The sequence below is a fragment of the Polypterus senegalus genome, chromosome 14 (assembly GCF_016835505.1).
Source record: "Polypterus senegalus isolate Bchr_013 chromosome 14, ASM1683550v1, whole genome shotgun sequence".
Classification (NCBI taxonomy): Eukaryota; Metazoa; Chordata; class Cladistia; order Polypteriformes; family Polypteridae; genus Polypterus; species Polypterus senegalus.
The window spans coordinates 20,404,090-20,419,946 of NC_053167.1; the positions used below are offsets into that span (position 1 = coordinate 20,404,090).

Genomic DNA, 15,857 nt, shown 5'->3' on the forward strand with positions numbered 1-15,857 from the left:
CTGGCTTCTGGTTTGTTTCCGAATCTATTTTATGATCCTTGTATTTGTTTTTAAATCCTTTAATAGTTGTGCCCCATTTTATTTGTCGGAACTGCTTCACCCTTATGTACTGTCTCGCTCACTCAGGTCAGCAGACCAGATGCTTTTATGTGTTCCTAAGGCATGATGCAAACTCAGAGGTGATCAAGCTTTTTCAGTTGCAGCTCCAAAACTCTGGAATGATTTGCCATTGCACATTTTGCTGACTCCTTCACTTTCTGCCTTTAAATCTTATTTAAAAACGCACTTTTACTCCCTAGCCTTTAACCAAGTATGATATGATGACTGTCTGTGTACTTTTTATTATGAATCTTTTCAGCGTTTATGCGTTTCTGTTTCTTTTCCCTTTGGTTATTGTTTGTCTGATATGTTGGGTATTTATTGTACGGCAGTTTGGTCAGGCTTAATGTTGTTTTTAAAGTGCTAAATAAATAAATAAATATGCGTTTTGAGCACTTGGGGCCTCATGGATAAATGGTGCGTAAGCACAAAAATGTTGCATACTCCCGTTTCCACGCTCAAATCGCGATGTATAAAGCCACGCACATTTTCACGGCAGCTAAAACCCTGGCGTACACAAGTTCTCTGCTGGGTTTTGCAAAGTGGCGGCACCCATTATCAAAGTACTGCTAATGTTCCAGTGTGGTTTCCCTTTCTTTTTTAGACCCACATCCCTGACGTGGCTTTATACATACACTGAAATTAACCGCATATTGTTTATTAGTTTAATGCATCTGATTGTAATTAACCTGTAACAATATAATGGTCTAGAGAGCGGTCCAACTATTCTAAATTCCATAGCTGCTTTAGCGTTGTTACTGTCACTGCACCTTCTTCTTCTTTCAGCTGTTCCCGTTAGGGGTTACCACAGCAGATCATCTTTTTCCATATTACTCTCACTGCACCACTCATGAGTATTTATATCACTGTGTCTGAGTGTGAATCACAGCTGTACAGCAGCTGATTGGAAATAAAATTATCGTTATACAGTACATGCTTCCCCATGCTGCCTATTTGAACTGCTTTCATGCGACAAATGGTTCAGAGCCTTTCCTGTACAGACCTCGCGGTTCAGAAACGGTTTCATCCCAAGAACTATAAACAAACTCAATCAGTCCATCAAGTGCTCCTTGTAGAACTTCTTTGTACTTACTAGTACAATTACCTCACTGTAAACTTTTGATACAGTTATAATATTACACAACCTGAGCCACTTTATAAAGCGTGTATTTACATATGATGACAATATCATTTTTAAGATGAAATGCAGCAAAATATGTTTATTATATTATACAGATAAAACTTCAGCTTCATTTAAATAATCTATAATGTTAATAATTAAACATGTGAGGACATGGTGTTACAGCGCTGGCTACTTCAGGGATTGTTCCTGCCTCATGCTGTATTCTTGCTGGGGTTGGTGCGACACTGAAAGGAAAGATGGATAGAATAATTAAACATGTACTACGAAGATATTTCAATGTTCCTTAAAAGTTTTGAAGAATCAGTGTTCTAAGCTTACAGATGGCTTAACGTCTTTTACAAAGCTGATTGTGTGGCGATTGGGTATTTGGACAAAGAAAAGTAAGGACAGGAATTTAGTTTGTTTGAAAGAGACAGTACTGCTGCAACAAATTATTTCATCAAAGGTCGCATATGGCGCAGCAAGCATCTTGTGTGAGGCATGAACAATCACTGCGCAGCCGTGTTCCCATGTTTAATAACATGCTTTAACTCCTGTCATAATGAAAATATCAAGCATACATCTCCGTATTTTAATTATTCAGAGAACTGTAATATCACAAATGTAATGGATTCTGTGTCCTGTCGGAGGAAGATAAAGCCCGTTTAAGAAGCATGTTTGATTCACACACACAGAGCACATTGAAGATCATATAAAAAACAAAGCATTTAACGTGATGGGATTTGAGAAACTAGTAAATTAAACGATTTTAAGATGAAGTTTATGATGTTCTACTTTAATAACAAAATAAACTATGTGATTAAAGTGGAAATTTCGAGATTAAAGTTGACATTTTGTGCTTTTTTTCCCACTGTATGCCTATTTTTTTTCTCTGTACCCTATTAAACTTTCATATGACACTCAGACGGTGGGCTACGACCAACATGTAAATGAAATGTTTTTTTTTCCCCTTTGGTTATATTCTTGAATAAAAGCGCACATGTTTATTTGATATTTGTACTAAAGTCTTCACAGATTATACACTTCACATCATTATTAGTATAACATGGAAAACGTTTCTGCTTTAGGTATGTGTTCAGCAATTCTTGCCTCGCATTTCCTTTCCTCCTACACTTACCCAGATCTTTGTAGACATAGAACACACATGAAATGCATGTATTCCAAATAGCAACATACTGTATTATTTACCCTGCCCAATTCCAGGAACCTCACACGCATATAAGGAGCCTTGGCTTGAGTTGGGAGAACTTTTTGCCGAGCTGAGTTCTGTAAAGCCAGGGGTCAGCGGTTTTGGCTCAGCATGCTGCTTGTGCTGATCGATGCATTTACAAAACAAAAGACGCTGATGGAAAGGGATTTAAAGTGGGCCGGGATTTCGAGTTTTTTTGCAGGCTTCAGGGATTCTAGTGTTAAGGAAACAGGGATTAATTTCAAATTTGTAATTAGCATGTGGATAAAGTTATCGGCACTGTGGTTCAGAACTGCCAACACCCCCACTCTTTCTGTTGCATGTATTTTATAATGCATCTATAGTCCATTAATCATCATGTAACTGTCCCACTGCAGGGTAAACTCATATTAATTACATGCATGTGCTAACATCAAGTCAGTTTATACTTTTTTGATTGTTAAAAAGCATATAAAACGGATCACTCACAAAAATGTTTTACTTACAAGTCATAAAAAGTAAGGCGTGTTGCAGTATTTTTATATTTTCTGTTTTGGTAATTATAAATCCATCCACCAATCTTTTTCCAGTTTATTCCATTACTTTTTGCATCAATATACAGTATGCTCCTTCTTGGGTAGTAAATCCATCCGTGTTTGCTAAAATACCTTTTTGAGTTCCTGTCAGGTTTATAACTCGCCATATATTTAAACATGGTCTATTTGAATCACAGAACACCTTTTTTTTGGTGGTTACTTCGCTTCCTGAGGAGAAAGGTTGATTGAATAAATGATATTGAATCTGACCATGCAACTCCCTAACACTATATCATGTCTGCCCAATTCTGTTGACATATCACAAGAGGCTTTGAAAGCCTGGTTTAAAAACTGTTGTGTAATGTGGTTAACACGGTGATCTGCATCAACAGAGATTAGCGAGATGCTTTTAGACTCTTTAGCTAGGTGATCTCTGACAAGAAAGCTCCTGGCTAGTAATAATAATAAGGACTGCTGAAAAATGTGCATGCTGTTTCTTCTGAAAGGTAGTCTCCTGTAAATCCCTTGATGTTAACTTGTGTGTCTTGGAGACTTTCTACAGCATCTTCTGGTAGGCCTTGTGAGACTTGCCCAGACACCACCAGTCGGAGACCAAATCTTTATAAAAGTCACACGTTTATTTTTCATTAATAAACACAGTCCCACCATCACACACAATGCACTCAGCAATAATCACCGGTATTAGACTTCTCTTCCTCAGTCCTTGGCCGCCAATCTCCTCCTGGGAGCTTCGTCTTGCTCCCTCTCCCGACTCTAGCTCCCAGATTGCTGGGAGGCGGCGCTTTTTATTCCTGCCCGGATGTGCTCCAGGTGGCTGATGACGATCTTCCGGCAGCACTTCCTGGTGTGGCAGAAGTGCTGCCCTTTGCCCCGGAAGCACTCCGGGCATCCCTGGCAGGTTCCTCCGCCATCTTGTCAAGTGTGGCGGAAGTAATGTTCTCCCAGGTTCTAGGAGGCTTAAGATGCCCCCTGGCGGTGGCCACGGGTCCCAACGAGTAGGAAAGTCTCTCCTCCTCTCCCGTGGTCCTCGCCTGCTCCAGGGCGGTTGTGTCCTCCTGACCCGGAAGCTTTTACTGCCACCTTCCGAACCTCCTAGGCGTCCCGGCCGGGTAAGAACCCCAGCCGTCTGTGACACTGCCCCATCGCCAGCGAAGAACAGTCCTTCGTAGCGGCCATTCCTGCGAGTGTACACTTTAGCCGAAGCGGGCATAACTTGTCTCCCAGGTCCTGGTCCTATAGAAATAAAAATGGACACGGGGCGGAGTCGTTGCCCTTACACCACTGTCTGGCGTTTTTGTTTCTGACAGAGGGCCAACACTTTCCCCTTTGACCAGCACCCTGGTCACCGAAACCTTGGCACCCGCTCCAGTGTGATCCACTCCCCTTCATCGGGGTAGATACTGGGTTCACCCTTGCTGACTTTGGAGCTTCCCTCTGCACGCGCAGAGGATGACGTATTGCGCTACGTGAGCTCACGGGCTCACGTCTCCCTTTGTAGGAAGAACCGGCTTTACCCCTTCGATTCTTCCTATTTCTCTGGGGCATTCTGACGGCCTGGGTCTTCCTACTGAAAAGGAAAAGACCCCTTGCCGTCTGCGCCTTGTAGAAGGATGTGAGACTGATGCTGGCTCTGTCGGTTGAGCACTAAGACCCATGGCACTTGTCAGCCGGCATCTTGGCTCCACCCCTTCCAAGTGATCAGCACCTCACTTCGTTTCCACTGTCGGAGATACAGCTACTAAGACCCCGGAACCATGCGATCCTGGGACGGGTTCGCTCGCGCCTCCCTTTTCCTTTACGGTATCAGTTTTATTTACCTTTACCGCCATGATCCTCCGGCCAAAGATTCCAGCGTTGCGCCTCTCTGCCTCATGACGTAACATCTACCCTGACGCGACCACCTTCACCTTCAGCTCGTCTATGCAGACTCGGAGGTCGTGTTCTACCTGCTTAACCATCCTCCTTAATCGAAGCGTCCTCTCCGACATGTCCAGAACCTGCAGGTAGAAAATAATCAACAGCCAGTGAAAGACTTACCATTCCAATGGCCCTTTTCACCGGCTGTGTTTTCTGGAGCTTACTTCCGGGATTCACCGGTCCCTCCCCTTGCTCGAGATGGACGTTCGCCTGCCCCGTCTTCAACCAATCATTGACGGGAACACGACACACACCGTCCAATCCCTCGCCTGTCACGGGGCGGAACTTCCGGTCTTCGGCCATCTTGCCTCTCCCGAGGGAACTGCAACTCTCGGCTGCTGGAGACGTGGCGGATCCTGCCCTTCCTCTAGCGATGTCGTCCCGGCTTCGTGGACCAGATATGCACACCCCAGACAGTGACATGAGTCCAGGCAACCTCCTCCGGACCCGTCAGTGATTGTGCCTCCTGCAGTCCCTCCGGCGACGACAAACGCTGGATAATCCCCTTCTCCTTGGCCTTGGCTGGCATTCCTCAGTCCCCTCGGGTGGAAGACAGCCCTCTGGAGAATCTCCGACAGCCACTCGGCGATTCGCGGGACGTCCGCGTTGCGTGCGGACCGTCTACCTGCAGGACATGTGTATGGCCGACTGCGGTACCGGAGGCTCACAAAAAATTTATTTTTGTGGTCCTCTGCCTTGGAACAGGCAGAAGGTCCCTGTTCGGGCGCCATTGTGAGACTTGCCCGGACACCACCAGTCGGAGATCACATCTTTATAAAAGTCACACGTTTATTTTTCATTAATAAACACAGTCCCACCATCACACACAATGCACTCAGCAATAATCACCAGTATTAGACTTCTCTTCCTCAGTCCTTGGCCGCCAATCTCCTCCTGGGAGCTTCGTCCTGCTCCCTCTCCCGACTCTAGCTCCCAGATTGCTGGGAGACGGCGCCTTTTATTCCCGCCTGGATGTGCTCCAGGTGGCTGATGACGATCTTCCGGCAGCACTTCCTGGTGTGGTGGAAGTGCTGCCCTTTGCCCCAGAAGCACTCCGGGCGTCCCTGGCAGGTTCCTCCGCCATCTTGTCAAGTGTGGCGGAAGTAATGTTCTCCCAGGTTCTAGGAGGCTTAAGATGCCCCCTGGCGGTGGCCACGGGTCCCAATGAGTAGGAAAGTCTCTCCTCCTCTCCTGTGGTCCTCTCCTGCTCCAGGGTGGTTGTGTCCTCCTGACCCGGAAGCTTTTACTGCCACCTTCCGGACCCTCTAGGCGTCTTGGCCAAGTAAGAACCCCAGCTGTCTGTGACAGCCTTTTGGTTGAATTTGGTGGGACAACCTCAATTTCGTAGAGCTCTAACAGTTTGATTTTTTTCACTTCACTTTCCAACCCCCACCCCTAGGCCTGTGCTATGCGCCAGCCACTTCGCATCTCTGCTGTTCGTGTTGTGAAGAGGAGGGCTGACCGTACCCCAAGGAGATGCGGTCACTCCTCCGAAACCCCCTCTTACACAGTGATACAATGGGAGACATATATATATATATATATATATATATATATATATATATATATATATATATTTTTTTTTTTTTCTACCTCATCTGTGTTCCATCAGCTGCTTGCTTGCTGCTTCTGCCAGGCCGCGTGATCTGCATCTTGCATGGCGCTTTGAACATTTAAAATCCTATACTGCAGCTGTCCTTTTGTTTCACTGCTTTGTCTCTCTTCTCCCCCAGACATCCTCTGCTGCTGTTGGGGGTCCCGCTCCCAAGGCGGGCCCCTCTGAAGAGGAAGATTTTCTATTGTTTTTATTGAGAGATGGAACTGTCCCCTACGAATACACACGGAGCTTGATTCACTCATGAAAGAGACTTATGTTTTTTTGAAGTGTTTGAATAACGTTTCTGTCTCAAGTCTCCTGTGTATCTGTGCAACTCTGTGACCCAAGTGTGACAGTGTATGTGGATTTCTCTTTCAGCAAACAACAAATCTTTTAATTCTCGCAGATAAGCCTCTTCATTGGGAAGAAACACTACTTTTCCCTGATGGTAACACGAATTAGACGATCTACAAATCTACAACTTAAAGTTTAAATCTGAAAAATATACTCAATCTCTTTATACTGTTCGTTTATTTCACCGAGTAATAATTTCTGTTTGTTTGTACTAATGCGATGTTTACTATCATTTTTTGGAGACTTTCGATTTTTCGTACTTCCATTATATCTAACCTGCTGTGCATGTGTATCGCACCAACGTTTTTGAATTCTTTACGACATTCTACTTTGTCATCTACTCTTTGTCTCGTGGAACGTGAAAATGTCTCTCTGAAAAAGTCTTGTCTCATCCCTAGATTTTTTTTTTAATATAATAGAGAGATTAGCACTTCGTTATTATTACTATAACATGAAAAAGTTTCTGTTTTAGTAATGTGTTGAACATTTTTTGCCTCACATTTCCTGTCATCCTACATTTACCCAGATTATTGTAGACACGGAACACACATGAAATGTATGTATTTCAAGTAATGATATATTATTTACCCTATACAATTCCAGACACTTCACACCCAGATAAACAGACATGAGCTCTGAGAATTTTGCATCTGACTTGAGCTGCGTTGGTGGGGATGGAATAGCAGGCTACCTGCTGCAAGTGCGTATTAATACATTTGAAAAACAAAGACACTGATAAAAAAAGTGCAAAGGAATTTATGGTGGCCCGGCATTATGGATTTTTTGTTGGCTTCAGGGATTCTAGTGTTAAAAAGAATACATTTTCCTGTAAACCTCGGTTTTACAACAACCAAAAATGTTGCTATTGTTCTTACAATTGGAGCATAGTCACATAAAGTGATTTGCTCATGGTCACACAGTGTCATTAATAGGATTTAAACTAACAACCCAGAGTTTAAAGTCCTAGATTTAAAGCCTTTACCACTACACCTCACTGCATGCCAATAATATTAGCTCTTGGTTAAAAAAAATATACAAATATTGTATACAAATATATAACATCCATTGGAATTTAATTCATTGTCACCATCCTATAGAATTGTCAGACACGAAAAGACGATAACAGGTCATATTAGAAAGAAAAGAAAACTTTAATTTTTCTGCAGCTCTCGATTGCGGCAAAAAGAAAAAAGACGTTGCCTGTGAATTCGGAATTTCGCCATCGACACTGTCAACTTTCTTGAAAGACAGAGCAAAAAAAGAAGACAAATCTCAGGTTGCAAATTTATGTGAACTGCTGCATTTGAAGACATCGAAAAAGCAGTTTTTATGTAGTTCAGTGATGCTCGTTCAAGAAACATTCCTATTAATGCAGCACTCATTCAAGAAAATGTGAGGTTTGTAAATTCTCTTGGGACCTCCCCCAACTAGACAGCATGCCGAAGAGCGCCCCGAAGCTATGCTGCGTCTCTCCTCCAGTGTTAACAGAAATTATTTCGATGGGTGATGCAAGGTTAGGAGCACCTAAATTGTAAATGCAGATAACAGGATTACTTGGTCACTGACCTGCCTACGAACGACCCTGCCTGACTGCTGTGTCTGTGTATAGTAGAGTGGCAGATCATGCTACAATAAATAACTCTGCAATTCCTGTTTCAAGCTGAATAAAGCTGGTTTTGTTAAAGTACTGAGACTAAGCCTCACATTTTTGGGGTACAAGACAGGGACTAATAGCGCAACCCTGATCTTTTATGATTTGCTTCTGTGGCGCTTCACTGCACCACTGTGAGCCTGCTATTGCTCTGCCCTGGCAACGGACAATCTTCCACAGATGTTGCAATCGCGCTAAGGGACGCACTTCAGCATGTCGTTCCAGTTGGGTTGGTTGGTGGGGGGGGGGCGGTTCTCAAAAGAGTTCAGAAACCTCACAATATGAAGAAGAAAGGAATGATTTGGCTCCTGATTGATAACTTTGCTGCCCACAACATGCTTTCACATTTAGATAATATTTGAATTGAATTCCTCCCACCCAATTGCACAGCAGTGCAAAGAAATGCTGAGAAAAATTCTCATCAACATAACTTGTAGGCAGGAGGAGATTAAAATTAACTCAAAAGAAGCTATTGAAATGATTGCAAATGCCTGGACATAAGTTAAAGAAAGCACTATAGTAACATATACAGAATCTCATTACAATGGAATTTTCGTTACAACGAAATATTTGTTAGGTCCCTGGGAGTTCGTGTAATGGAATTTTACCTGTAGTTACATAGTAGTTACATGGTACTTAAAGCACATCTGATTAACCGACAACACTATAACTGTGGCCCATTGTCTTAAGAAAATAGTAATGGATCGATGTCCTAAAGATTTGCAACAGAGTCAGATTTTAGGCGCTTGATGCAGTGATAAAATTACTGGTTCAGCACAATCAAATTTCATTCTGATCGTTTTAAATAGTACAAGTAAGAATAAAATATGAATATTTTCAAAATTAGATCACATCTATCAATATTGTTAAAATAATTACCAAATATCCTTTTTGCCCAAAAATGTTCAAAAGATAAGCTTTTTAATGGCTGTACTTACCTTTTCACACAGCTGTTTACTTTATGTTCATTTCCTTCATTCAGGAGAAGCATGAGTGACAAATTACAGTACATTTTCTTTGTGGTATACACCATGGCTTCTTTTTCTAATGACTAACTTCTTATGAACATCATTGTCTTTAAGCTTAAGTTATATTTTAACATATGATATTAGATGTGGGTTGAAAAATGTGATTCTTTTGTTTAAAAAAAAAAAAAAAGTCAAGAAAATCCCACAGGATTATATCATTTTAGCATTGCATCATAAATTTGAAGAATGTCCTCATTTTGTGGGGAGGTTTGTGAAGGTATTGTAAAATAAAAAATATATTTTGTTTAAACCCAGAATGGTACTGTGCAGTTGTGTCTCAGAGTTTAGGGGCTCAGTGGCACCTCCAGCTGATATGTGCTCTGTAGCACATTATACCAGCCACAAAACTGGTGTTTTTTCAAATATGCTTTTTTAGTTCATGTTCTTCAGATAATAATAGTGTTTTAACCAGTTATTTCAAAAGTAGTCCTTTGTACTAGTAGATGCATACAACTTTATCTGCCTTTCTTCTCTTAGGTACTGCATATATCCATGGCATGCAACATGCGTCTGGAAACTTCATTATAATAATGGATGCTGACCTGTCCCACCATGTAGGTAGATCTCTATTTTGGATTTTATGGCATTAACACTTTATGTAAAATTAATTTTTTTTTTTTTTTTAGCCAAAGTTTATTCCTCAATTTATAAGGTAAGCTACATAACATATATATCTCTCTTCGTTTTATGATTTAATCTGAAGCATTTTTGGCAGTCTTTAAAACTCTTAACAAAATAGCCTTCTTGTCTATCTTTTCGTGTTTTATTATAGGATCTTGTCCACATATATTGACTTTTATTATCTCCTCTAAGAGAAAAAAAATCACTTGAGGTTTGTATTCCACTATTTCAGAAAGTCTTGAACCTTAAAATAATTCTAGTGCAGAATTTCTGGATTACAGTTGTCTCTCACAATCCTGTCATATTGATGTGGAACTATACATGCCCACAACAACCTTTAAAAACCCTTCTAAGGTGTACTGAACAGGCAATCAGCCATTGACTGTCTGTAAAACAGGGGGCAACAACCTTTCTCTTCAAGCCTTCAAAAGAGATGCAGTACAGTAGGCAGCAGTTGCCAAAGAAAGGGAGATGGTGTGGAGGAATATTGCTTAAAGAAAAAATGCATAAAAAGTTGTTCACGGAGTTCCATGTAAACCTTTTGTAAGAAATTATTCTATTGTGAAACTCTACCCCTCTGGCAAGTATTGTGCAATATTGGTGAAATCAAAAGAAGTATAAGACTTGTTCTAGTCGTTAAAGCAGTACTGTGAGAAATGTTAAAGAAAGATTACTTTCTCTGCATTGTCCCCTGTATTGACCTGTAATTACATTCCAAAATAGATCAGTGGTTAATTACCTTTACATACAAATCTACAACAGATTACTTGGAATAGCACCAACTCTTCCAGTGATAATTTACCCTGTTCAGACTTACAACACAGGAATGACTGCTGATCAACTTGAAACATATTGCCACTCTCTAGCTACATGATGTAGCTTTTATTACGATCATACCTCGAAACTTAAAAATGAGTAAAAGAAAACTAAGCTAATAGTCGTCTTATTCAAGTAGACAGAGACCCAGTGTGGTGAAGGAAATAAAAAGGAATGGAAGAGATCATCTATGTCAGTAAGGAATGGTGTAAAAGGGAGCATATTACACTTAAAACTACAACTTGTAATTCAGACATTGAAAATTCTGGCTGTTGGAATTCGTCCACATTGTTTGCCCATGGAAATAAATCGTATCATCCTTATTAATGTTTATATTCCTCCCTCTGCAAATGGGGACTCAGCAACAGAAATGATTCATTCTGTCACCAACACTTTAACACTATAAATCCTTAAGCCTACGAAAAAACTCATAATCCCCGCCCACCTTAAATCCCTTTACACCTCTACCATCAGCATCTTTTGTTTTCTAAATGCGTCGATCAGGGCAAGCAGCCTGTTGTCCCATCCCTTGCCTTGACAGAGCTCAGTTTACGGGCAAAAAGGTCTCCCAGCTTAAATCAAGGCTTCTTATCTGTATGTGGGGTGTCTAGAGTTGTATAGGGTAAATAATACAGTATATCGTTATTTGGAATACATGCATTATAGACACGGAAAACACAAAAGATCTGGGTAAATGTAGGATGAAAATAAATGCAAGAAATGCTGAACACATACCTAAAGCAGAAACTTTTTCCAGGTTATACTAATAATGACGAGAATGTGTGAAGACTTTTTAGTCCAAATATCAAATAAACGTGTGCTTTTATTCAAGAAAACCAAAGGAAAAAAAAAGCATTCATTTTACATGTTGCTGTCTATGAGTTAAAAACTCAAGCTCAAATGTCAATCAACACAGAGTTTACACATGTGCTTCAATGGTGAAGAACAGCTGCCTTATAACCCGAAGCCCCGGGTTTGAGACTGGGCGCCCTGTGTTTTGAGTAGTGAGCTGCTATTATTATTATTATTATTATTATTATTATTATTATTTCTACAATATAATAAAAACATACATTTGATTTGAGTCTGTAACACCCGGTCTAAAATTTGGCTATTTGTAAAAGTTACTGCTTGTTTTTTTATTATTCAGTTTTATTCTCTCCGTGACGTTCACGTGGTACAATGAATTTGCCTCTCCCTCATTGAGTTGAGTTTTAGTATGCGAGCAAGTCGCCACGCTAGTTTTGATCTGGCAGCACTGTGCTGCTACAGACAGAAATAAAAGGCTGCTCCTTTTTGGGTGTGTACAACATCAGCAGATTGTAATACCAGCTCATGTCACTTGCAGAACTTCTCAAATGATGATTCTGCACTTATGAGGTGTATTGATGAAGGGGATGAAACAGAGTATCAGAGTCAGGTGGAGAAGTTTGTTTCTTGATGCAGACAGAATTGTCTGAATCTTACCCTCCATGTCCTGTCACTATTCAAAGACTGGATGTGGAGGTTGTCCACTCCAACAAGTATTAAAGGGGTGGGGCGGGCTGCTACACGTTAATGACAGGTACAACTGGTTTCATAAACACAGAGTAACTACTGTATATAAAAAAGGGCAACACAAGCTCCTTTTCCATGGGAGACTTTGTTCCTTAAATGTGGGAAGGGACATCTTCATGTCTTACATAACTTTGTTATGGCCAGAGCTATTTTCTACATTGTGGTGTGCAGGGAGGTAACATGATTTCAAGAGAGGACCACCCAGACATCATGTTAATTAAAAGGGCAAGCTGAGTTATAAAACACACTTTGGACCTCCTAGAAGTATTAGTGAAGGATAGAATTAAAAAATAAAAAACAGAGTGCTATTATAAACAATTTTGTTCATCATCTCACTGATACACTAAAATTCAGTACTTTTAGCCAAGAAGTTATTCAGCAGAATTGTGTAAAAACACTACTTGGGCTCCTTTATACCAACAGCAACATGTCTGCATAAAGCCTCACTGTGAAAATAACGTCTTCTTTTTGGCGGTTCTCACTATTATGCCGTAAGGAACTTTCGGAACTGACCTCTCCTTTTGGTGGTTTTATTCCTTATTTCCGTTAACAGTCAATTTATTTCATGGCAGAGATACACAAGGGCCGACCCCAGTCCCCGTTTCTTTTTCCTCACGCCCATTGTCCGCGCACCTACCACATGGTTGGCTCCCTGCCTTATATACATTAACGACATCCCGCGCTCATGTTCCTCCTCACTCACTTCCTTACTTTCCTCAGCTGTTCATCGTGCTCACTGCTTCCTTCTTCTTTACTCCACCGCTTCAAGCCTGTTACTGTTCGCCTTCCTTCACGTCCTCCTGCTGGTGACTTCTGCCTTTTCATTTATTCCACCACTTCAAACCTGTTATTGTTGGCCTTTCTTCACGTCTTCCTGCTGGTGACTCCTGTCCTTTCATTACAATCATCAAATTCACTCTCAGTACTAAAATAAGCCTATGAAAATTACATTGACAATCATGTTACATTATTTTTAAAGTGTTTCTTTTTCATAACTTCTTTAACACACTACTTCTCCACTGAGAAGCGTGGGTATTTTGCTAGTTAAATTATAAAACCCAGAATCAAGACTGCATTAATAAACATATAGGTATTCAAAGAAGTGGAGAGTCTTCAGAAATGTTTCTTTAGAATGCAAGGGACTCTGCAGAAAACATGAAGATGGGCAACTTGTTCCATCAGCAAGTCACTTTGCTGTAATTATCGTTCTGAAATGGCATATAATTTAAACTAGATTTGCCAAGCTGTAAATTATGTGGAATTTTTCTTTGATATTAGGTGCTTTTTCTATTGCAGGAAAACAGAAGAGCTAGGTAAACTTTTTTTGGTTACTGTCATTAGTTTAAGTCAAAGTCTGTTTAGAACCAGCAGTGTGTCATATTGAACATATCGTGTTGTAGAACAGGCATGTCAAACTCACTACCATTGGTGGGCCGCTTCAACTGCCATACGTGCGTCATTGGGCCGCACTGTAACAAATACTATTATACTATTGTACAAAGTTACTGTAGCTTTCTTTCCAATACTGAAAACTTTAAAAAATGTAACACTTAAAGTTTAAAGAAAAGCAATTTATTTCCATACAATCTCCGTACAACAGCGTACAATTAAAGTCTTAGCCTCATAGCTAAGTCCTTTTATTACTATATTCATTATATTATATTCATTGCTTACAGTGAGGAACATAAGTATTTGAACACCCTGCAATTTTGCTTAGATATCATAGAGGGGTCTGAAATTCACATTTAAGGTGCATTCCCACTGTGAGAGACAGAATGTAAAAAAATTCAAGAAATCACATTGTATGATTTGTGCAGAATTTATTTGTATTGCACTGCTGCACATAAGTATTTGAACACCTGAGAAAATCAGTGTTAATATTTGGTACAGAAGCCTTTGTTTGCAATTACAGAGGTCAAACATTTCCCATAGTTCTTAACCAGGTTTGCACACACTGCAACAGGGATTTTGGCCCACTCCTCCACACAGATCTCCTCTGGATCTGTCAGGTTCCGGGGCTGGCGCTGAGCAACACAGAGTTTCAGCTCCCTCCAAAGATTTTCGATTGGATTTATGTCTGGAGACTGGCTAGGTCACTCCAGAACCTTTATATGCTTCTTACGGATCCACTTCTTGGTTATCCTGGCTGTGTGCTTCGGGTCATTGTCATGTTGGAAGACACAGCCACGACCCATCTTCAGTGCTCTGACTGAGGGAAGGAGGTTGTTGCTCAAAATCTCACAATACATGGCCCCATTCATCCTCTCCTTAATACAGTGCAGTCGTCCTGTCCCCTTCGCAGTAAAGCACCCCCAAGCATGATGTTTCCACACCCATGCTTTACAGTTGGGATGGTGTTCTTGGGATGCAACTCCTCCTTTTTTTTTCTCCAAACACGGCGAGTGAAGTTTAGACCAAAAAGTTCTATTTTGGCCTCATTTGACCACATGACTTTCTTCCATGCCTCCTCTGGATCATCCAGATGGTCATTGGCAAACTTCAGACAGGCCTGGACATGTGATGACTTGAGCAGGGGAACCTTCCTTGCAATGTGTGATATGAAACCATGACGGCATAGTGTTCTACCAGCAGTGACCTTTGAAACTGTGGTCCCAGCTCTCTTCATGTCATTGACCAGCTCCTCCCATGTAGTTCTAGGCTGATTCCTCACCTTACTTATCATCTGTGATACCCCACGAGGTGAGATCTTGCATGGAAGCCCCAGTCCAAGGGAGACTGACAGTCGTCTTTAGCCTCTTCCATTTTCTGACAATTGCTCCAACAGTTGATCTATTTTCACCAAGCTGCTTGGCAATTGCCCCGTAGCCCTTTCCAGCCTTGTGGAGGTCCACAATTTTGTTTCTGGTGTCTTTTGACAGCTCTGTAGTCTTGCCCATGGTAGTAGTTGGAGTCTGACTGACTGTGGGGTGGACAGGTGTCTTCAAAGAGCTCAGACAGGTGCTACTAATTAAGATTACTAAGTGGAGTAGAGGTGGACTTCTTAAAGGCAGAGTAACAGGTCTTTGAGAGCCAGAATTCTTGCTGATTGCCAGGTGTTCAAATACTTATGTGCAGCAGTACAATACAAATAAATTCTGTACAAATCATACAATGTGATTTCCTGAATTTGATTTTTACATTTTGTCTCTCACAGTGGGAATGCACCTACAATGTGAATTTCAGACCCCTCTATGATTAAGTGGGAGAACTTGCAAAATCGCAGGGTGTTCAAATACTTACGTTCCTCACTGTATATAGGAGTCTTACAGTGTGAGATCTATTTCTTTTGTCCTGACACTTGGCATCTCTTGTTAGTAACCAGTTCGTCAATATCCGGCTTGAAATCTC

At 41.1% G+C, this 15,857-nt stretch overlaps 1 protein-coding gene across 1 annotated transcript in view; it reads left to right on the top strand.

The window, feature by feature from the left end:
• dpm1 (dolichyl-phosphate mannosyltransferase subunit 1, catalytic) overlaps positions 1-15,857 on the top strand; it is a 107,618-nt gene that overhangs the window by 17,686 nt on the left and 74,075 nt on the right. Inside the window, exons 4-5 of the mRNA XM_039734893.1 lie at positions 9,993-10,069; positions 10,142-10,167. Of these exons, the coding sequence (XP_039590827.1) occupies positions 9,993-10,069; positions 10,142-10,167 (103 nt within the window). The remainder of the gene's footprint in view (positions 1-9,992; positions 10,070-10,141; positions 10,168-15,857) is intronic.